The 24,047-nt window shown below is 44.3% G+C and overlaps 1 protein-coding gene across 2 annotated transcripts in view; it reads right to left on the minus strand.

Annotated features, from left to right (window-relative positions):
- Positions 1 to 7,669: 7,669 nt before the first annotated feature.
- The window catches only part of MOGAT1 (monoacylglycerol O-acyltransferase 1), a 32,626-nt gene continuing 16,248 nt past the window's right edge, over positions 7,670 to 24,047 (minus strand). For both annotated transcript variants that reach the window (XM_084640076.1, XM_084640075.1), the window contains 5 exons: positions 19,602 to 19,780; positions 18,987 to 19,191; positions 13,782 to 13,956; positions 10,313 to 10,512; positions 7,670 to 7,953 (listed from right to left, as the gene is read on the minus strand). In XM_084640076.1, coding sequence (XP_084496202.1) covers positions 7,799 to 7,953; positions 10,313 to 10,512; positions 13,782 to 13,956; positions 18,987 to 19,191; positions 19,602 to 19,780 — 914 coding nt within the window. In that variant the 3' untranslated portion in view covers positions 7,670 to 7,798. The remainder of the gene's footprint in view (positions 7,954 to 10,312; positions 10,513 to 13,781; positions 13,957 to 18,986; positions 19,192 to 19,601; positions 19,781 to 24,047) is intronic.

Raw genomic sequence — 24,047 nt, forward strand, 5'->3', positions numbered from 1 at the left:
TTTTCAAAGATAATGGCCAATGGCTCTGCAATCACATCAGCCAACTCCCTCATCACCCTTGGATGCATTAGATCTGGACCTAGGGACTTGTGCATGTCCAGCTTTTCTAAATAGCCCTTAATTTGTTCTTTCACCACTGAGGACTGCTCACCTCCTCCCCAAACTGTGTTGCCCAGTGCAGCAGTCTGGGAGCTGACCTTCTCTGTGAAGACTGAGGCAAAAAAAGCATTGAGTACTTCAGCTTTTTCCACATCATATGTTGTGTCCCCCATTCAGTATGGGTCCCACACTTTCCCTGAACAACTTCTACAGGTATATTAGAAACAAGAATCCCTTCTTGTTACCCTTTCTCAAAATCCCTGGAATCAGTGGTTAATTTGAGCAACAGGAGTCCAAATATCATTCTGCATCCTCTCTTTACACCCACATAGTGTTTTAGTCCACACCCATGCTTGAATGTCATCAAGTCCAGTGGCAGAGAAGTAATTGGTGAACAGCCAGAGATTCCCAGACCATGGCAAGAAGAAAGGTACCAGCAACTAATGTAGATGGTCCAGGACCCAATGTGTGGGTAAAACAAGCATTTGCTCTTCCTTCTCCCCATCTTTGCAACTGTCAACCCCTCCCGAGTTTCCTTCCCTGGACAAATTCTTGATCATGCCCACTGCTAAGTGCAGAAACCCTCCAGACTTTCTGCTAATGATAAGCAGCCAGATGTGACCCCCAAACCCTGATTCCAAAACTCTTTTCCTTGCTCAGTGATGAACAGCCATGCAGATCTCCCCCCACCCAACACCTTCAGAGATCCCAACCCAGAAAGAGGAGCCTGGTGCATCAGGAGGTCATGGGCTTTGTAACACTGCAGCAGTTACAGAACTGCGTATGGCCTGGCAATGAGAAGAAGTATATGTGGCTTCAAGGAGGAACAGAAAAGAGGAAGTGACTGCTGACAATTTGCCAGCAATCTATCTAGAGAGAAAACAGCTGCTTCTCCAGAGAGCAGCAATGCTAGCTCTCTCCAAGGCATCTACAGCCCTGAGAACAGGAAAAAGGCAAGGGAACTGACGGGGTTTTGTTTGGGGCGCGACTTGCCTTGCAACCCTGGCTGCCTCACAATGCTTTACTGCTGTAGCTCCCAATCTGGGATTCCCCCAACCGGCCTACAAGCATGCAGGTCACACCTTGAAGTGTCTGTGTACTAGTCAGCCCTGGTTCAGCAGCTCTGACCCCCGCAGCCTGTCTATACTCCCACTCTGGCTTCCATCAGCCTCAGTTACTACTTACAGGGTGACCCCAACACACCTCCCGTGCTGAACTTTCTCAAAACTGTGTGCTTCCTGGACAGCTCAGAGTAATAATAAGGTCTGTTTGTCCCTCTAAAGACACAAAAGCACATCACCATTTATTAACTTAACTGGGGTAAATACACCCTCAATTTAAACACTGCACTGATTTGGTTTATAGTAAAAATAAAACAAGTTTATTAACAACAAGACAAAGGTTAAGTGATGCCAAGTAAAAGGAATGATGTTAGAAAGGGTTACAAGCAAATAAAAGTGAAAATGCATCTAAAAGTCTAAAACTTAATCTAGCAAAATACAGGCTTTGTTCAAGATGGTTTCTCACCTATATTCAGGTCCCAGACTTCAAACCTCCCTTGGTTGAAGGACCCACCTTTCTCAGCTTGCAAGAGCTCTTTTCCCTTGTGTCTGTCTAGTTATGGATGCCAAAGACATCTGTCTGTGCTTACATCTTCCAAAGTTCAGTGACTTTGTTTCAAGAGGCAGGATGACCGCCTGCTATTCTTTCCTTCCTGTGGGCTACCCATCCCTCGGGATGTAAATGGAACTTCCCTTGTTCTGAGTCCACCATGCTTATTTTGCATAGGTGACAGATATATAGCTGCCTTTGCTGCTCCTGTCTGGGAGAGAACCCGTTTCTCCCTGTTCGGCCACAGATAGTAAAACATAATATCATTAAATATCCATATTTCCTCATATAGTAAGAATACATACACTTCAGAATTATATTAATCACGAGCGTGTCATTAGCTTTCAGAAAAGGCCTCACTCTACACACTTTTATAATACAGTAATATAGCATACAATCATTTGATTCAATTGCTTAGCACATGAGGTTCAGCCCTCATATTTATAGTCCAGTAAACCTTTGCAATATAGTCTTCTGAAGGTTACCCCTCAAAGTAAAGATTATTCAAGCTGTGAGGAAGATTACATGGAGTCTGGTAGTGAAGGAAGCTCTATGCTCTTCCTTCCCCTACTTGTGGTTGCTGAAGTGCAAACGATTCTGTTTCTTGCCATCTCCTCCCTCTGCTGTCTTGATGTCCTATTTACTGCTTATATGTAAATTGAGGTAAACATCTATTCCTTTGTTTATGATAAACATGTCTAACAGCTCCCCCAACACACTTGGTTTACACATACTTCAGTCATAATTCCAGCATATATTCGTAACTCTGACTACCCACCACGTACATACATCACAGAAGGATATTAATGATCAGTGAATTATGAGTTTTCAAATGATACCTCACAAGGCATATTCTGTAAACAAATTATTACAATAGTGTATAGGTGTGAATACAGGGGCGCTTAGTGTCACAAAAATATACTGGATTCTGTTGTTAACTAATTGTAGTTGGTTTGATGCTGGCTGCTTTGTATTTGTAGTCCCCCATGACAACATGTGTCTTGAAAAGTTTTTCTCTCTCTTCCTCCTACTGTTTTAACCCCTACATGAATCACACACACATTCCTTTTGCTGAGACTCCCTTCTGAGCCTGTCAAGCAGCTCCTTAATTGTCCAGTGATATGATGCATTCCCTACTTTTGCCCACCCGAACAGCATTGCCTCCAGAGTATACTGGGTGGCACACAGTCCTGGAAGCAGAACCCTGAGACTGGAAATGAAACTCAGGACTCATGCACAGCCAGTCAGAGCTCATGAATGAACTGCAAACAAAGGCTTTCCTCCATGTGGAAAGCATTTACAAATATATACATTACTTTCTTAAATATAAAAAATATTAATATAATTCTCTCCACTAAATGTCATTATTTTTGGGACCCAAGCATTAGGGTACCTGAGAGTTAGGCAAAGATTTTCAGTAATGGGTGCCCAAAGTAAGGCTCCAATATCCATATTTTGGTAACAAATATGTGGCCTGATTTATGGGGAAAAAAATTTCTTCAATCTGCTTAAACTCCAACATTGTGCTCACGATGATTAGACACTTACAAAACCACAAGACATCGAGATATTACAGCATTCAGATCATGCCCAACTCCAACTTTTTTGCTGTCTCATTAGGACATTTTTGCTATAACAATACCACAGAGACCTAAATCAGACTAATTCTGCAGTATATAGGAGCATGCGGGCTTACATTTTATTAGGGAGAAATTCATGTATCCATGAAGTGTTAACCTTTCTTCTGAAGGATGAATACAATATACAGGATGGAAGTGAATGTCACTGCTCTGACATTGTGGGAATGGAGCAGCCTACACTTTCCCAGCATCTGGACATGATAAAAAGATTCCCATAAAATGTTGATGATTCAAATTGGGAAAGGCCCACTAGATTATCCCATTTTCCTTCTAGTGCAGGCTTTTGGTGCGGTGAGGATTTTTCTTTCAAAATTTAATTAGTACAAGTCGTCCCTATTTTGCTCAGCACACTGTTCCAAAAGGTCATTTCTGATGAGTTATGTCCCTACAGTTAAGTCATTATGCTTTGATAGGAAGACACATGATTAATGTAGGAGTTTTACTGCTCATAACTCCATTTCAGAGGTACCCACCCAGCATTTCTTAAACTCCCAGAGCCCAGTTGTCAGTTCTGGTTGAGAACTGGTTTGGTGCAGGGAATGCGTGCACGTATGGCGGGGAGGAAGGATCTCTTTCTCTCCAGCCCTCACCACCATGAGTTGATTCCTTGATCCACAGCCAACCCCATCCAACTGATCCTCTGCTCCCCTCATCTGCTCACCATATTGACCCTCCCTCTCAGGTTCCCCCAGCAAATTCATCTTCTACTTTCCTCCCTAACAGCAAACAGATCCCCTTCTCCACTCTCTAAAAATTCATCCTTGTTCCATTCCCAAAATTAATGCTGTGCCACCAACACTAGCAAATTGATCCTGTATCCCTGGCTCTCCCCAAGACAGAGAAGGAGAGGCAGTTTTCATCAGTTTTCATCTGCCTCCCCTAACTTGGCCGCCACTGCTCTATAAATTGGAGAAACATCCTGTGCTAAGCATTCTCCTCCCTCATTGGGTCCAAACAGAGTCAGCGGAGCTCCTTTCCTTGAGCACTGTCCAGCAAGGAAGCAGGTAGATAGCAACTAGAGCAGAGCAGCCAGACCTTCCCTTCCCGCCTTGCTCCTAATCCAGGTAATGGCAGGCAACCAGTGGAGTCACATATTGAGCAACTGCAGCAATGGAGAGAAAGAGCAGCTTTTCAACATGATCAACACTCATTCAGAACCAACTGCAGGGGAGGAGAAAGTGGCAACCCTTATTGCCTCCCTGATCAATGGGCCTGACACTTTAGATGGGGAAACTGAGGCACGGGGCAGTTAAGTGGCTTGCTCAGTCAAACAGCAAGTCAGCAGCAGGGATAACGTTTCAGAATCTGACTCCTGGTCCCTGGCTCTAGCTGCTGGACTCCAATCTTTTTCATCACTGGAAAGAAGTATAAACTAATGTATGTTCTCTCAGTGATGTTTCAGGACTGTACTGAGCAAAATGGGGGCTGTTTTCCTTCTCTTAAAGATGCCTGACCTAAGAGTTTGGTATTCATTTGTAATAGTCACAGCCTAGTCATGCCAAAATTGTATGATTCCTACAGGTCTCCTTGGTAAAGTAGCTCCCAAACAAACAGCTATTTACAGAATGGTGATTGCCTTTTCCTATAAAGTTATTGTATTTTAGAAACCCATGACCCAAAATTCAACCTTTACTAAAAATTACAGTTATTTCTCTCTCATCATGCAACATATGTATGTACATGTACACACACACACCCAATACTAAAACCTCACAAAGCCCTATTAGCCCTTCAAAATGAGGGGTGAATCTGTTAAATATCATCTTATAGTCTGGGTGAACCACTTTAAGTAGGGCCCATTTACAGGGTGACCATATTTTCCCAAAGAGAAAAAGGGAAACCCCTGGGCCGGCCCATGCCACACCACCCCCCTCACGCAGGGCTCCCCGAGTCTACCCTGCTACCCACCCGCAAACCCCCATTCCCAGTCCGAGCCCCTCTGCTGCCCGGCCGCAATCCTCCTGCTGCCCGCCTGCCCACAGGCAGGTCCAAGCCCGCCACACGCATGCCCACAGGACTGGTGGTCTAAGCCCCCCCCCCCCCCCGCATATGGGGCAGGCCAGCCAGCTCGAGCCGCTCTCCCTAGCCCTCCCTCCAGCCCAGGGCTAGCATTGCCACTCTGCCCTCCCCCACTACGTTCCTCTGTACCCTACTAGGGGTCCCATGTGCATGGGGGGTTGGCAGTGAGGTGAAATACTGCTCACAGCCTGCTCCCCACACCAGCAGAGCCCCTCCGCTCAGGGGATTAGGGATCCCACCACAGCTGAGCAGGGACCTGTTAGGATATAGATATTCAGGCCTGTCTGCAAAGGCCTGTACTCTAAGAATTTAGGTGTATTCTTATCACTTGGCTAGTGATAGAGGTATAAAAGAAAGAATCAAAACCACTGTCTGCCAGTGTAAGGGCCTTCTCTTACTGTGACAGTTTGTGGCCCTGTGCTTAGGCTCAGGCCTTTGGCTAAGCAGCAGAGGCAGCCATAAGCTGGGAAGCGAACGGTCACATCCTCACATTCCAAACTAGTCACATTGAAATAAGGTGCTATTGGGCTGTTAGGCACTATCAGGACAGGATTGTATTCCTATCACCTCCAGAGAAAGGGAAGTGCCTAGAAAATGTAAAAGGAAACTTAGTTTGATAGCATCCTGTCTGGCAAGAACTCACTTATCAATAGCTGGGATGTGAAATCCTCACTTCTGTATTGTTTTGTCATTATAGTTCCCACTTTGCTGTTGTTTGTCTGTATAATCTCTGTCTGGTTCTGTGATTGTTCCTGTCTGCTGTATAATTAATTTTGCTGGGTGTAAACTAATTGAGGTGGTGGGATATAATTGGTTACATAATCATGTTACAATATGTTAGGATTGGTTAGTTAAATTTCAGGAGAATGATTGGTTAAGGTATAGCTAAGCAGAACTCAAGTTTTACTATATAATCTGTAGTCAATGAGGAAGTGACGGGGTGTGGGTGTGGGTGGGGGTGGGCATGGGCATGTGGGTGTGTGAGATGGGAACAGGGAATGGGGGTAAGAAAATTGGAATCATGTTTTGCTAAAGGGGGAGATGGAAACAGGGAATGGGGGTAAGAAAATTGGAATCATGTTTTGCTAAAGGGGGAAATGGGAATAGGGAATGGGAGTAAGGAAGTTGGAATCATGTTTGGCTAAGGGCAGGAATGGGAACAGGGACACAGGTGTAAGGCTCTGTGGTGTCAGAGCTGGGAAGGAGGATACTAAGGAAGGAAACTGGAATCATGCTTGCTGGAAGTTCACCCCAATAAACATCGAATTGTTTGCACCTTTGGACTTCGGGTATTGTTGCTCTCTGTTCATGCGAGAAGGACCAGGGAAGTAAGTGGGTGAAGGAATAAGCCCCCTAACAGGACCCCCATCCCCATAGGCTGTCCCAAGCATCTGGCAGAGAGCACAGTAGGTGTACGGAGGATGGGGAGCACACCCTGCCCTGGCTGTTCACCCATGCAAGGTGGGAGCTGCCGGCGGCGTTGCTTCCTGGGGTGGGAAGCGGGGGTGGTAGGGCAGTAGCGGGAACGGTGGAGACCGGGCTGCTCCCCTCCGGCCATGCTCTCGCTGCCCATCCCCAGCCCTGCTGCTGCCACTGGAGGAGGAGGGCAGGGAGACTCTGGTGTGGGCACGCGTTGGGGAGAGCAAAGGTGGGGGCACAGCCACTTGCTGCCCCCCACTGCAGCTCTGTGCTGGGATCCCAGAAAATACGGGACAATTGGCCCGTATTTAACAAAAAGTTGGCACACCTGGAAGAAGGCTTAAATACCGGATTGTCCCGTTAAAAATGGGGTGTCTGGTCACCCTACCCATTTTGGACAGCAACCTCAAACTATCCATTGTTTTGCATATTCAGGTTCTGTTCTTCATGGCCATAAGCTCTATATACATAGCTTCATTTCTACTGAAGATTAGCATGTGTTTTTCTTGGTATTCAGAGAACAACTCAATGTCACACCGAATAGAAGTTTAGTAAATCCCCTAACCTTAACTTACACACTCGTTGAGTAAAAGATAGGAACAAAGTTGCTGCAGTCAAGGGCCTTGTCTACACTAACACTTTTCCCACTGGTGATCTAGCACCAGTGCAGCTCCACCTTCTGAAACTAGGGCTGGACCACATGATGGTGAAGACACCTGTGTTCTGTCTACACTAGCATTCGCACCAGCAGAGCTGCTCAGCCACTAGTGGGAAAAGTACTTACAATTTTCAGTGCTGATTAAGCCACAGGGACCACTCACACAGAGAAGGTCTGCAGGACCAGACGCTAAATGAAGAAGGATTCTCCATGACTAAGAAGATGGGAAGGAATTCTATCAATTTAATCAAACACACACAGAGTTTTCTTATAGAAGAGTGGTTGCAAATTGAGAACTGTTTTGTTTCATCACAAGGCCACTGTCTTACATCTGGACATCCTGAATTTGCAGTTATTTAAAGATGAGCGATTCATGGTCTGGTATCCCATATTTATCTTTGTGTTCTTCAAATAATTTACTTAGTTCTCGCAGGTATGTTTGATGCAGCTGCTCGATCTCTTCAAGAGTAGGATTCAAATTCTGTTTTACAGTGATAGGTTTCCCCACTGCAAACAACAAACAAAATAGCAATGACGTTAGCTACACTGACATCTATTTGCTGCAGATAAAAGTACTCTTTCATATTGGCCAGATGCTTAGTTTTGTTGTTTTACAGATGGTTGATGAAATCCTGGGTCCACTGAAGTCACCAGCAGAACTCCCTTTGACTTCAATGGGGCTAGAATTTCACTGAGCATTAAATCAGCAAGCAGGAAGTCTTGATTTAAATTGATCTTAATCTTGTTTTGCACTTGTACTTTTTAGTTATTTTCCCAAGAAAAGTTGATTTTCAATGGTTGGAAACCATTGAAACATGCTGACCTGCAAATAAATAGAGCCTTTGCACTAAATTTGATGCTTCTTTTTGCTAACCAGGAAGTTACACATTTATTTATATAGCTTAACTTACAATTGTTCAGATCCTTAACTTTTAATTTTTTATTGTCAGAAAATGATGAATGATTCATTTCTCATTTACTAAATGGATAACTTTTTACTTGTGATTTGAGCTCTATTTGGATGGAAATTCAAATTCAATTAAAAATGCACAAAACCATCATTTTAAAGTTAGTTTTATTCCATAAATAAAAATCATCAAATGAGCTGGATACATAAGAAAAAAGTTAATCTAAACATATTTTGCATTTAAAACTAATTAAACAGAGGAATTATTATCTGTAGTTAGTGAATTGAACTGATTGTTTTGGGTCACTATATCCTTCAGGATTTTAGAACTAGTAGATTTCATCATCTCACACCTTGTTTTTATTCATACACTGGAAGAGAAAAACAAGTTTACTGTTTTTTCAATTCCCAATTGATTTTTTAACTTTGAATGAACTAGTCATTGCACTCAACAAGTAGGGTATAGTCTTCATTTCAGTTTATTTTCTCTATATCTGCAGAAAAGGATACTGCTGTCCTAAGCTAGTTTAGCACTTCAACAAATTCTGGTTCCAGGTGATTAGCCAGTGATTTCCACCAGCGCAACGGTCTGATTTTCTTTCAAACCTGGCAGCAAACATACTGCTTTTTTTCTTTCTTTCTTTTTTTTTTCTTTTTCTTTTCCTTTTTTTAAAATTTAAATGAATAGATAACAGTAAGTTTTGGCCTCAACATAGGTTGTCATAACTACAAGTTTAATTTTAAATAGGTTTATTTTTAAAGAACATAAACCTCAGTTTCATTGAAATAAAAAGTCCAGGTTTTTGAATGAATCGATTTCCCCACCACCCCACCCCAGACTATATGGGCAGACAGAACAGGACACAGGGAAATACAGACTGACTAGCGTGTTGGAATGAAGACGGAATTCCATTGTACTAGAAAATGGCTTTACCTGATAAATATCTAGGTTTTCAACCTTTGGCTTTGGGTAGCTTGCAGCATGACCTTGATTAAAGGGTGGGATTTTTCAAAAGCATTCAGCATTGGCCTAACTCCATTGAAGTTCATAGCAGTTCAACACTGTCTTTGATGAGAGAAGAATTGGGCCAATTTTGAAAAAAATGCCCCCAAATTTGATCTGTCAGCACCTTATATATATATATGTTTCAATTAAACATTTAATGATCTGTCCATTAAAAACTCTTTTTAAAAGAAAAAGACCCATTCTATGGAGCTACAAATCCTGCATGCCACGTGCATCCTGCAGATGTGGAAGAACCTGAAGGGTGCAGAACAGAGATTACAGGAGCTGGAGGAGGCACATTCCCTGACCTGGAGCTGTGCTGTGCGCTGACTTCTGTGTTTTACTGTGGGTGGTGTGGGGACCTGTGGATCTAGCTGCCAAACTTGCCCAGAGAGAGGGATGAGGGGCTAAATATCTTCTGATGAAACTGCAAGGCTATGGAGATGCTCCACTGCTCTTCAATGGATTGGAACATCTCCCTGACTTCCTTAGGAATTCTTGAGCACTCAGCCGTCTCAGGTGGGCTGCATGCTGAGGAAAGGATTTGGGCAGGGATTAAAGTGCAGGGGAGTGCAAACAGCAGAGGGATGCTCCCCTTCCCCTCTTTGGCTTGTGTAAACAGTGCTCCCCTACACCCCACCCCATGGTTGATGCAGTCAAAGCTCTCCTCCTGTTTCAATCTACTGTAATCACTTATTACAGTGTGGCCCAGTTGGCATAAATTATTTATAAAGCCTTTTGCCTTTATCTCCTCCCCACTGCCAACAGAACAGGATAAAGACATTAGGAAAGACAAACATTTATTTCAAACCTCATGTGCTTGAGTTAGATGCACAGCAGCCAATTCTTTCTGGCAGACCAGATTTGTAAAGGAACACCGTTACTGGATTTAACCACAAATCACACATTTTAAACATTCCCATAAGAATGACAGAAACCACTAAGGAACTTACCAACAGTGTGAATAGATTTCCTGTAAGGCATCAAGCCAAAACTGTATTGAAATATTCCTCTAGCATGAAATAGTGGTAAAGTAAACCCCACTGCCTTCCTCAGTCTCTCCTGTAAAGTTCTGAGCCACGATCCTTCGGGGTTTGCAACTTGCTTAAACAGTTCATTTTCACCAAAAGAAAATATTGGAACCAAGTGAGCCCTGTAAAGTAAACAGAATTAATAATCACAGGGCGCTCAATGAAGCATGACTTGCAACTCACATCTACAGCATGATGAGTCAGATTAATAAATGCAGGTAATTTCCTCAATGCTTATAAAATTCATCAGTATTTGCATTATGCATTCAACTCTTCACTGAAATGCAGCTGAAATGCTTCTTTGTGCAGCTGGAAGGGGGCGCAATATTTAGTAAAAACAAAAAACATAGCCACCTACCGCCTCCTGCACAGCGTTCAAACCGCAGCAAACCTAAGTGAAGGTTTCCATTAAAGACAGAGGAATCCCTTTTTTCTGATTTTATGGCAACTGCTAAAATCTTATTCGTGACAAACAGCTGTTGGATTTGGGCCATCACAGTTTCACCGAGTTTGCTGTAGTTTCATAGCACCTTCTCTATCCTTATAGGTGACATTCAATGGGGGTTGGGTGTCTAACTCTATGTAGTGCCTGTGAAAATCCCAGTGTTGATCTTTTAACATTAGAGGCTGAATCCTGTTTGCAGGAGTTGCTCTAGTAGTCTGTTTCAGTTTTGAACTCAGCCTCTCCACATCATAAGGAATTCTTGGTCTTCTCCTCAGCGGGAATCTGTGGCTTGAAAGGGGTTATATAGCACCTGCAAAAACTCTCCAAATTCCACCCCATCCTAAGCATCGGAACTGCAATGGTTCTGCTGTTGTCAGGGTGAAAGGGGAAACCTTTATTGAAAGCCCTGGCTACTACAGCTGAGCTGTCAGTCTGGTAAACGTATGTGGCTGTTAGAAAGCGTGTGGAACCAATACAATACTATTGTATAAAATTAAAATAAAGAGTAATCTTAAGTGATCTCTCCAGAAGCTTAACAGCTCTCAGTTTTTTTGCACTAAAATCCGAGGCAATCAATATGTTTCGTAAGCATTTTCATCTTACACCACGTTTGACAATCTCTCTATGGTGAATGGCACATGTCCACATCTTTCAGCACTTAATATCAGTGAATGCAAAATTCACAGAAATTAGGCTTGTTTATACACGAGCTAAATTCTGCTGTTACATAGTAGCTATGTATCTAGCAAGGTATTTCCTCAGTAACTAAACACTACACCTTAACAAGAAAGAGTTGAAATCATGTCAGTTCTTTGGTCATTATTGTCTTGGAGGGAGACTTGCTATAAACCAACCTCAGATTCTTCTTGAAGTAATAGACTTATAGCCCTGGCTGGGCTGTTAAAATGGCAGTCTTGCAGCAAGATTACTCAAGGTGAAGATTTTAGAACTTGGAATGCATCAGTTGGGTATGCTAATAAGAGTAATGAAAATGAATCCTCCTGAATCAAGGATGCAGCTGTCTGGTATGTACAATGGATAGTCATGAGTTGTTTGCGTGGAACTAAGATAACTATTTATGTGGCTTCTTAGACTCTGGGATTCATAAGAAATACCCTTCCCTACCCCACACCCCTTGCCCCTCGAATGGTGTCTGCCTGGCCTAAAATTTTGAGGCGGCTTTCTCAGCAATGACAGTACTGCATCATACAGCTGCCACTGAAAGAAACATCTGAAGACTCTGTAAGCAGAGTGGATTTATAGGCTGCCAAGTTTTTGTTAGACCACTAAAGATGATGAACAGGAAAACCTTGTGGTGCAAAGGCATTTCTCTACGTGCCTGTGAATGTACTAGCTTTTGTTTTCATCTGAAAGACTTCCTACAGAGGGTTGATACACTGAAATAAGTAACATGGAGTTTTGGTTGTGAAACTCAGGAGAAACTAGTTTATTCTCTACTTGTGCTGTGTAATTATGATTTTTCTGTTTTGTATTCATCGTTTGTATGACCTTGAATCAACTGTCCTTGCCAGTAGTCCCATTGGAGAGAATGGAACTACTGAAATGCTTAAGGGACTTGATCCATCTCCCACTGAAATAAATGGAAAGACTCCCTTTGATCTCCACAGCAGTTGAACAAGGGGAGCAGGATTTGGCTCCTTACCTGAAGTTCTGCGTGTCAGTTAAATAGTAGCAACTCGCCATTGTGAATGACCTTGGACAACTCACCATTGTGAATAAGAACACAAAGCCACACTGTATCACACAGAGCTGCGCTTGGTTTAAATGGGAGCTTCATATAGGAGTAGGACAGGCGTTCTCAAACTTTATTGCACCGTGACCCCCTTCTGACAACAAAAATTACTACATGACCCTGGCAGAGGGGACTGAAGACTGAGCCCGCCCGAACTCTGCCACCCTCGGGAGGAGGGGGGGGTGTCAAAGCCTGAGCCCCACTACCCCAGGCAGGGGAGACCAAAGACAAAGCCCATGTGCTTCAGCCCCAGGCAGGGTCCCATAACCTGAGTCCCGACACCCAGGGCCGAAGCCCTGGGGCTTCAGCTTTGGCTGCAGGTGAGGAGGCTTGGGCTTCAGTTTCAGCCCTGGGCCCCAGCAAGTCTAAGCCAGCCCTGGCAACCCCATTAAAATGGGGTCGAGACCCACTTTGGGTTCCTGACCCACAGTTTGAGAACCACTGGAGTAGGAGGATAGACCTTGGTCTCTATTTTTGATGATTTCTTCTGCTTAAACAAGTTATTAATATTACTACTATACAGACTTATGAAGGAGGCCTGAAATGCATCTGTATGCTTGGTTTTTACCTCCCCCACTTTGTGGGTCATCTTTAAAGGAAAAAGATGCCCTTTTTTCCCCAGGATTATGGCTCTGTTTCTCCAAAGCACTTAAGTGTGTGCTTAAATCCATCCCGATTCATCAACACACTTAAGCACACAATTCTGCGCTTTGCTGAATCCGGGCCTAAGGGTTATCACAATCAAGTCAAAGAGAAAAAATACTCTTTAAAATCAGTAGTGTTCAGAAGTACAGGAACAGTAGAGTCAGCAGAACTGCTATGGGACAGCCAGTAAATAGTGTGGCTGAGTGACTCAGCAACACAACCTGAGGAACTACAAAATGTTACTACATAGAGCGTCACAGTTTGTTTGCTGCTGTGGTTTAAAACAAGTCAGTCAAATCATTAGGATGTCCCAAAACCGCCACTGACCGTTGGATTATTTCTGGAAATGATAAGAAAAGGGATTTCACAACTGCCCCTGTATTATTTCTCTATTCTGTTTTAATCAAAGTACATCAGTTCTGGCTCTTATTTTAGACATCTGCATCCCAGGTCAATGCACAAATAACATGGTCAGATTCACAGTTTCTATGCTGTATTAACACTGCAAGAAGTGCAGTCACAGCCAACAGTGCTAATGGGACACCCACCCATTTTTCAAAGCCATTTTAATAAAACCTCTCCTCTTGAGGATATTCAGGGTTAAACTTCCGGGATAGGCATCCAAAGACTCTTCTGCTCCTCCAATCACAATCACTGCAATGTTTCCACCTCTGTCATTGTTCAGCACATGGGACAAACTCTTCTTGGAGGCTGACACCAGTCCTTAAGGATCAAACGTTTGTAACAGGGGATCAGTAAACCATTTGTATAACACCAAGAGAAGCTAGACATAGTTTTAAAATATTTTGAATGGCTAAGGCCCAGGATGGAGTCAAGAGACATGGGATTTGATCCTGGTTCTGTAACAAATTTGTATTTGACAAAGTTTTCTGAGCCTCTTTCCCCTTCATGCTAAATTCTGTTTTCCTGCCACGCTGGAACATTGTGAGATCTTCAGAGAGGAGGGGTCCACACAATGTAAATACAAATTCTTAATAATCAGGCATTTCTCATCTCAATGATTCTAATAATGCATTTCCTTCTCAGAAATGCGAGACTACAGAATCATGTGGAGAGAGTCAACAAGCTGAAGCTAACGCCATGGCAGATGGAGGGGTTAATTGAAAAGCAGGCGCATATAAACAATAAAAGAGAATTTGGGAGTTTGAGCAGGGTGGATATAGGATGTTGCAATCTAAACTAGGACCCATAGTGCCAGAACTGAAGTCAATGGAATGACAGTGTAATAAGGAGCAGAATCAGCTCACTTAAACTACTTCATTAGCTTTTCCTTGAGGCACCCTGGCCATGCCACCTCTCAAGCCTGTGCTGCCCATCCCATTACTTGGGCTGCACTTCCCATTATGTGGGCTTCACTAATTCTCTATATAACCCATCTCGGGCAAAAGGAGGCCTTCCCTTCTTCTCTGCTGACACAACCAACCCCTCTTCCATGGCTGACTTTCTGCTGCATGGGACCTTCACATCAGCTGAAGCCATGACAGACTTGGACTGAATCTGGCCCTTTGAAGACTGAGCATTACAGAAATTAGAAAGGAAAACATACCTTTGCCTAACCTAACCTAATCTCCCGCAGGATTCTTTCCCACAGCATATTTACTAGCGCTTTGTGCAACCACACTATCTTAGAGTAATATTTTTTAAAGAACAGTCTAGGGATCAAATCCAGCCTGTGCTTCTTTAAACTGGCACTGAATGCCTTTTCTTTTGGATTCAAATAAACAAATGGCCCCAACTTGAGCTGCTGTTTCCCATCTTTTCTGCTATTAGGGAAGTTATAATGTGAGAAAAGTAATGCAATTGTGTTGCTACATACTAAGAGAAATATCTTGCTAACAGACACTGAATTAAGTTTAACTAATGTTCCAGGGAGACTTGTAAATATGACCAGGAATAAGTTAACTGACTAAATGTGCTTCAAATGCTGATAGGAGAGCTCAATGTACAGATTTTTCCATATTCCAGCTGTGTCCTCACAGAGTACACAGCAGTTATTACATTGTTTGAAATGGGGGAAATTCTATGGCCTGTATTATACAGGGGATCAGATGAGATGGTCATAATGGTCCCCTGTGGCTCTAAGACCTGTGTGTCTATAAAAATCACTCAGACTATTCTACAACACTGACAATTTTGGGGCATGTCAAAATTACTTCTCATCGAGAAAGTAAAAGGATTGTTCCTATGGGTCAGAGTGGCAAAGCCGTGTGGAAACACTTCTGTACTGAGCTATATTTAGATTATGAATAACATTCTGTCAGGTCAGATATGCTCAGTTTCCATTACCACCAATTCCTGACCTGTGCAAGTTTAACAAAAATCCACTGAAAAATTATATCTTGGTGGAAGGTGATTCCTTTACAATGTCATATGATTATAATTGGAAGTACATTCAGATTATGTTGTACTACATATTAGCCGTTTCTCTTCTCTCATACAATAATTAGTTCATTTCATCTGCAGATCTCAGCAAAAAAGCCTACAGATATTCTGATTTTAGCAATGGGTGAACGGAAGTACAGCAAGGTTGAACCACCAGCCTTAAGACACACACACTGAGTTAATGTCAGAGCCAGGAATAGAACCTAAGTCTCCTGGCTACACAGCACTCTTCCCACTATGCCATTTTGCCTTCTTGCTATAACTTCATGAACTTAAATAAAATAACTCATGATTTACACCGTAGCGAGAGGAGAAGCAGGCTCATGCTTCCTTCCATTCCTCCCGCTTTTACTATTATTTACTATTTGTATTGTGGTAACACCTAGGAGCTCTAGTCATGGACCAAGACCCCATTGTGCTAAGTGCTGGGCAGACATGGAACAACAACAAAAAGGATAGTTCCTTCCCCCAAAGAGCTTGGGGTTTATGGTGTAACTACACGTAAAACAAAAGTGTAAGTGAAGTCCTTCAGACCCCGGTAAGTAATCAAGTCCTTCACTGGAATGATGTTTGTACTGAGTAGGACTAGAATGTTCTTGGGACAGGAACTATCTCCAAGCTTGTTCTTCAACACCACAGAACATAGTATCATTGTTTAATAAACAATACTGTACTTAACTCCACCTGCCCTATTCTTCCCATGTAACCAGTACTTAGGACAGGAGTAAAACAGCTCATGGGTAGGCATGGGAAAATAATAGAGAAAGCTCAGTAATTGTCAGAGAGGAAGGATGGTCCAGTAGTTAACACCTAGCCTAGCACTTGGGCTCAAGTACTTGCTCCATCAGAGACTTCCTCGGGTAAGTCACTTTAGCCCTCTCATGCCTCAGTTCCCCATCTGTAAAATGGGGATAACAACACTGCCCTACCTCACAGAAGGATTTTGAGGAGGAATACTAGAGCTGACTGGAAAAATTCTGATGAAAAGGTATTTTTTGTCAGAATTTGCCAATTCATCGAGATCAAAACATTTTGCGGAGACGGTTTGATTTTGATGAAGTTCCTCTGGAAACCAGGCAGAGTTCTGACAGAAATCTGTCTGCATTCTGCCAACCCACCTCCTCAGTAGTCAATGTGGCAGGCTGCAGGAGAACCCACATTTCCAGAGTCCAGTGCTCTGGGTCAGCCTGCCCTGGAGCTGGGGCTCCATCCCTTATTGAGGAAAGTTTTGAAATTTTTGGTTTCCATTCTGAATTGGAACAAACCCAAATTTAGAAATAGCAAAATCTGAGTGAGGCAGGTTATCTTTCCTTAATAAATACAGCTCTGATAAATACATCAAAGGCTGTGAGGTACTCAGATATTGTAATAATAGGGAGGCCATACAAGTACCTAACATAGCTAGTTTCTCCTTCAACTCAAAAATTGATCCCACCATAAATAAAAGCTTTACGCTCCCATCCTGCAATCTGATCCTTGTAGATGAACCTCTGTGACCAGGCAGAGCTCCATTGATTGCATTGAGAGCTCAGATACTAGGGGAAGCTGCAGAAGGCTATCTGGCTCCCAGGGGTGAAAGTAAGTCTAGGGACCTACCGGTACTGGGCTGGGCTGGGGTCACCTCTGGCCCCCCAAAGGGGTGGAGCCTTGGGTGGAAGGGGCGGGGCGGGGGGGTCAGAGCCAGCTCCGGCCCACCCTGTACCGGTAAGTGCCTCCTTCCCCCTACCCTCCCTTCCCCCCACCTGGGTAACAGTGGCAGCCGGGGGCTCTGGCAGCAGTTTAAAGGGCCCGGGGTGGTAGCGGCGGCCAGAACCCTGGGCCCTTTAAATCGTCCCCAGAGCCTGCTGGAACCCTGGGGAAGCGGCGGTGGGGCTCCGGGGACGATTTAAAGGGCCCAGGGCTCGGCTGCCGCTACTGCCCTGGGCCCTTTAAATCGCTGCCCCAGCCCCGCCGCTGCTACCCCAGGGCTCTGGCAGCAATTTAAAGGGCCGGGGTCTCCAGCCGCTGCTGGAAGCTGCAGGCCCTTTAAATTGCGCCTGGGGAAGCCGATCCACCCCAGTACAGCGCACCGGGGCGTACCGGCTTACTTTCACCTCTGCTGGCTCCTCTAGTAGACCCTGAGGAAGAGTATCTCCCAGGTAGATGGCCTGGAGGAGGGAGACAGGCTGCTACAGTAGGCCCTGAAACAGAAAGGAGAGAGAGGCAAAGGAGAAAAGCCCTTGGAATCTATAGCCCAGGGTGGGCTGAGGAACAGCTCTTGTGTTTGATGTCTGCCTAAATTGTACGTTTGGAGAATAAAACTGTGTCTGGAAAAAGACTCTAGGTGTGGTAGTGAGTTCTTCCTGTGCAGGTGAGATAGACCTACAGGCCTTACTTATCAATATATGTGGGAGGTGCCCAATCCTGCTACACTTACTTACGCATGCAGTTATATTGACCACAATGGGGATTACTTTGCATGAGCAAAGATGACTCAGTTTAGTAAGGGTCGGGATAAGTCAACTGAACCTTGTGTAAGCCAGTGCAACTCATTAAAGTAAATGGACTTGCAACCACTTGCAACAGATCTGAATGTGCAGCTGTAGGCAACTGGTTAATTCTTTTGTTGTGAGTGTCCTGCTCCTACATAATGTGAAATATTATGGTATTCATATATTATGATTTTATTTTGGAATACCAGCATCTACTACCATTATATTTTGAATGACATTTTGCATCTAAGTTTGTCTTTTTATTTACAGCCAATGCAAAAATACTAAATAAAAATCAAAAACACTTGAAAATAATTACTATTATCCATCATGACCAGTGCATACACAACCTGTAATGACTTATCAGCTTTCACTATAATTATGTTTTAAAAAATTAAAGATCATTGCTCAATCAAAAAGTCTTCTAGCTTAGATTCCTCATATAGTATAGTCACCCGTTCACCAAACAATCTCACTGCATGACAGATTTGCTATGGGCCTGATTCTGCTCCCTTGGCAAAGCTCTCATTGACTTCAGTGGTACAGAATTGGGCTGCGTAACTGCAATTACAATTCCCACATTATTATGTATTAAAATCATTCAAGAATTTCATTACAAGTCGCTTTCAATGATGATTCACTATATCAGAGTTCATTAAAAGTACAACAAAGCATACTGAATTGCTTTTGAAACAATCGTTCACTGTAAACAGATTTTCTACAGGGCCAGTCCTGGTTCTATTGAAGTTAAATGGCAGAACTTTTCATAGACTTCAGTAGATACAGGATAAGACCCTATATCTGAGATCACTTTATACAACTCATTTTAAACAAATGCCGTATCTGAAGCAGTGGCTAAGAAATCTTGGCTCCACCTACCAGTACTCAAAACGTAATCTCTGAAGAAAGGGCATCCGAACCAGACGGGCAAGATGTGAAGATATGGAGTAAAACCAGGGAATAATTCTTTAAAACCTGTATATTCTGTGCAAAAGTTTCCAAAGGCTCCAGCAGCAAGAATACCATGAGGGTGATATCCGAACAGATAGTTATGGCTTGGATCCAAATCTGACGTTTTTATGAGCTGCAAATAATATAAATGGAGTCTGAGTTTAAAACCATTTTCATCACACTGGTTCATAAACACAGGAAGGATTTTAAGAGTAGGGAGGCTGCACATAGTAGATCACTGATACTTTTTTTCCCTGTTATGAGCATCTTAGGTGATCCTAAGCAAAGTAAATATAAAGAGCTTAGTTCTGTCTCAGATTAATAGTTCTGTAATCTCTACAATATTTGAGCTTCTATCTTGTGGCTAGAAAGGTTCAGCTTAAAAGAACCAGTCCCCAGCTACTCTTCCTGTCACTAACCCCAGATTTTCTTCATCTAAGCTCGTGTTACAGAAGAGAGGTCAATTTCACGGCCCAAAACGTTCATGATAAAAAGCCATCTTGAGCTGCATTTTCACAATTTAGTGTGAAACTTTTTACTCACATGAATTGGAAAGTAATCCGTAAAGTACTTCCAAATAGTCCAGTTTCTGACCCACTTTGATCTTCTCCCTCCAGTTTGGGGGGTCTCCCAATCAAGATAGAGCCACAGTGCATAGAGGACAGGTATGAACCAGTAGTTTCCCAAAAGCAAAATGATAAAGACTCCCCAGCAACACTGTGCTACAAGAAACAAAAAGAAAACTACAGTGATTATTCATTACTATCTCACGATAGGAAAGAGTCCTTGGACCCAGTTTTGTTTTCATTTACACCTGTGTAAAACCAGAGGAACTCCATAGCAGTTACTCTGGCTATCCACCAGTATCAAACTGAAGTTGGCCTATTGTCTATTATTTGAATCTCTATCAGTGAGGAGAGATGCTGCCTGACAAAGAAGGTACATATTCACTTGGGTTTATTTTTACCCCAGCATATGTGTGAGGGATGGATCTTGTAAGGTGCTGAACCCCTTCACCTCTAATAGGACTAAACAGGAGCTTGGGGAAAAGGTCTGAGTAGTCCAGCACTCGGCAGGGTGCCAGCAGCAATTCAGGTCAAAGGAGTCTTATTCACTTAAGGGTAGGGGGAAGGAGAGAGCAAGAGTGAGCAACGACTTCACATATTCTGGTGGGTGAGGAGATGGAGCAGGGCTGACTGAGAGGGAGGCAGCATGATGGGGAGGGAGTGGATATACATTCCACACGTATTTTATCAGCCATTTAAACAAAACAGAATCTAACGCATATCTAATTAGATTGCTTATTAACTCTTTACAGGAGTGCTGACCTGCATTCCTGCTCTGGTCCCAGCCAGAGCAACACACAGACAGAGAGAAGCCTTTGTTTTTTCCCCCCCCTCCAGCTTTGAAAGTACCTTGTCTCCTCATTGGTCATTTTGGTCAGGTGCCAGCGAGTTTATCTTAGCTTCTTAACCCTTTGCAGGTGAGAGGGTTTTTCCTCTGGCCAGGAGGGATTTAAAGGTGTTTACCCTTCCCTTTATATTTATGACAGCGTCTTTACTAACTGTGCTAATAAAATTGCTTAAAGTTTGGCTTTGTCTTCAGCGATGACATCATTGTGCACTTTGGGGTTCCCAACCAGATACTGAACTTAACCTGAATTCTGTTGTGCGTGATTCTAGGACTAGAACCCTGCAATACCCTGTTCTTTAGACTTGTAATTAACTGGAAACCAGTGATAATCAATAACCACTAAAGAACTGGGCAACACCCTGGCATGCCAAACAAGTCTGATATCCCAGATCTCCCCCTTACATGGTGGTCTGGCCTATTATAGGGCCTAGTGGTTATCAGGACTATTCATACAAATGCCACCCCTTTGTCCATATCTAACTTCCTCACCCTAATAATGTTGGGGTGTCTTTATCCTACAGGTTAGTATGTTAATAATTTTAACTTACATACATCAATTCAGCCCCAAGGCAAGTTCATTGTTAAGCATCTGCCAGTATTTCTATCCTAAAATATCTGTCAAGGCTAATTCCCCACTCTGGCACTTTGAGTGCTGAAGGTGGGGGCCCGCAAGGATCTAAAAAATTAATACTGTCCACTCCAGGCTTGTGTTAAACTCCCAAGGTTACAGCTTTTCTCTGAACTTGGATGGGTAGATGCTGCTACCACCCAAGTGCAAAAACCCCATTTTGAGAACCCAGAAAGGTGCACTTGGGAATTCCTTCCTGTGGGGTACCCTCAAGCCCTCCCCGCCCCGCCCCCAGGGAAGAGCTGAGAAAGGAAAACAAAGGAAATCAGCTGTTGCCACCAGCTAATTAAACAACATGGGGATTTGGGCACCAACACAATCGGGCTTGACCACTGACTGTGGGACTCTTCGATGACTCCCAGCTCCAACATCCTTTTTACTCCCTTTTTGCCGCTGGGACCCGATAGGGCCTTAAAGTTACCTTTGCCTCAGGGTCTGTAATAATGTGGTGATATGATTCGGTGGTCCGACCTGGTTTGGTTGAAAACACGTCCTGGTATTGGTTGATCATCTCAGTTACCGCCTTCTTCTGGTTTGGTGTCAGATCAGTGGATATCCTGATCTGCTCCTGCATGTTATTTCCCTGGATCAGGGTCTCTTGGGCCACTACACATGCCTCTCGTTGGTGCCAAGGCTTTAAGAGGTTAATGTGATAAATTTGTTCTTGTTTCCGGCGTCCTGGCTGCCGCACCTTGTAGGTTACTTCCCCCTGGTTCAACCACCTCATAGGGCCCCTGCCATTGGGCCCAACGCTTGCTTTCTGCCATGGGTACCAACACCATCACCCAATCCCCTGGTTGGAACTGTCAGACTTTTGCCTGGCGATTGTAATGGGTTCGCTGGGCCTCCCGTGCCTTTTGCAAATGTTCCCATACAATAGGGGTGACCCGGACTATCCGTTCTTGCATCTGCAACACATGGTCAATTATATTTCTCCCCTCATTGGGTTCCTCTTCCCAGATTTCTTTTGCAACATCTTGTATGCCATGGAGGTGCCGTCTATATAATAACTCAAAGGGGGAAAACCCAGTTGAGGCCTGAGGTACCTCCCGGATTGCGAACATAAGGTAGCGTAGTAGAATGTCCCAATCCTTCCCGTCCAGACTTACCACTTTCCTTATCATTGCTTTGAGGGTTCGGTTAAACCTACCAACCCATTGGTCTGCGGATGATAGACTGAAGTTCTCAGGGTATGGATATGGAGCAGCGTACAGAGGTTCTTCATTAGTTTCGACATAAATTGGTCTGTTAATATCTCCTTTGGTAGCCCCACTCGGGCAAAAATCCCCACCAACTCTTTAGCTATTGTTTTAGAGGCCGTGTTCCGCAGGGGGACAGCTTCTGGGTAGCGAGTAGCATAATCCAGAACGACAAGTATATATCGGTGGCCCTGGGCTGTCTTCTCCAGGGGTCCCACTAGGTCCGTGGCTATTCACTCGAAGGGGACCTCTGTGATGGGAAGGGGTACTAAAGGTGCCCTCAAGCAGGGATGGGGACTGCACAGCTGGCACTCTGGGCAGGACGCACAGTACCTCCACACTTCTTCATGTACTCCGGGCCGGAAGAATCATTGCAGGAACCATGCCAGAGTCTTCTCAAGCCCCAAATGCCCCCCAAAAAGATGACTATGGGCAAGACCTAATACAGCATTCTGGTGTTTTTGAGGTACTAGGATCTGCTGTACGTTCTGCCCCTGTACTGGTACAACCCGGTATAAGAGATTCTTCTTCATTATGAAGTAGGGTCCTGGTCCCTGGGTTTTCCCTTCCATGGGGACCCCCATCTATTTCAGTCACCTCCTTCCTAATGTTGTCATACTTTGGGTCTTCAGCCTGGTCCCGTCCAAAATTTCCTCTCCCAGGGCTAATCTGCCCGAGATCTAGGAGGCCAGACTCTGTTGCCTCTACTGGTTCAGAGGCATTAGGGTGTGGGTCAGACTCAGGTGCTTCTCCCTCCTGGGTGGCCTCCTTTTCAGCTGCTCAGGTCCGCCTACCTACGAGAGCGACCCTCTGGCTTTGGATCAGTATTCGGGTTCCCAAGACCTTAGCTGCCCTCCTTTCCCTTTTTGACTTTCTACCTTGTCTGGGAGTGGAGAACAAATCTGGGGATATTTCAGAGAAGATTGGGGGTTGACAGTCTACTGTGGATGCCTCACTGACTTCAGGGTTTCCCCCTTTCTCCAATTCCCCTACCAGGAGTAAGTCTCCAAACCCTGGGAAGTTCCTCCCTATGAGCACTGGGTATGGGAGTTTAGGGACTACACCTGCTGCTACCTCAGTAGTGTTCCCCTGAATCTTGATTTTTACTGGGATGGTGGGGTAATAACCAACTGTCCCATGGGCACGTTATCCCCGTACGCTTAGCCAACAGCAGCTGACTACGCTTCACGAGCTTCCCCGAGACAAGCGTGATAGCACTTCCCAAATCAACCAGTGCCATGGTCTCTACCCCATTTAGCTTCACTGGTCTGGTGTACATATGTGGGGTTAATGAGACCCCTACAAGGTGGATTACTGAGCATGGCTCTGCCCAGTTCCCCAGGTTACACTGCATAGGCTCCTCAGCGTTGGGATACTGTGCAGCTATGTGTCCCCACTCCCTGCAGGTGTAACATCTGTATGGAGCCGCAGGCGTTCCCCGGTCTCTTGGTTTGGGCAGTCTAACATCACGATCCTCTACCCCCTCAGTGGTCCGACTCTTTGTGGCTTCTGGTGGACCTTCAGTCCCTCTTTTTCCACCTGGGCTCTCCTGGTGGCCCAGTCACCCGACCTCTGGGGCTTGGTGCTGCTAGTTTAACCCTGGGTGCTTCTTCCTTAACTGATCGGGTCAGCTCCCTCACCGTCCTTCACCTCTCTACTCGTGCGACAACCTCATTGTAGGTGGAGGATTCGTTCTGGCTTACCCAAGCGTGAAGGTCTGGCGGTAGTCCTCTCATGTACCGGTCGATG

Source organism: Lepidochelys olivacea, assembly GCF_965140295.1.
Source record: "Lepidochelys olivacea isolate rLepOli2 genome assembly, chromosome: 9".
Taxonomy (NCBI): Eukaryota; Metazoa; Chordata; order Testudines; family Cheloniidae; genus Lepidochelys; species Lepidochelys olivacea.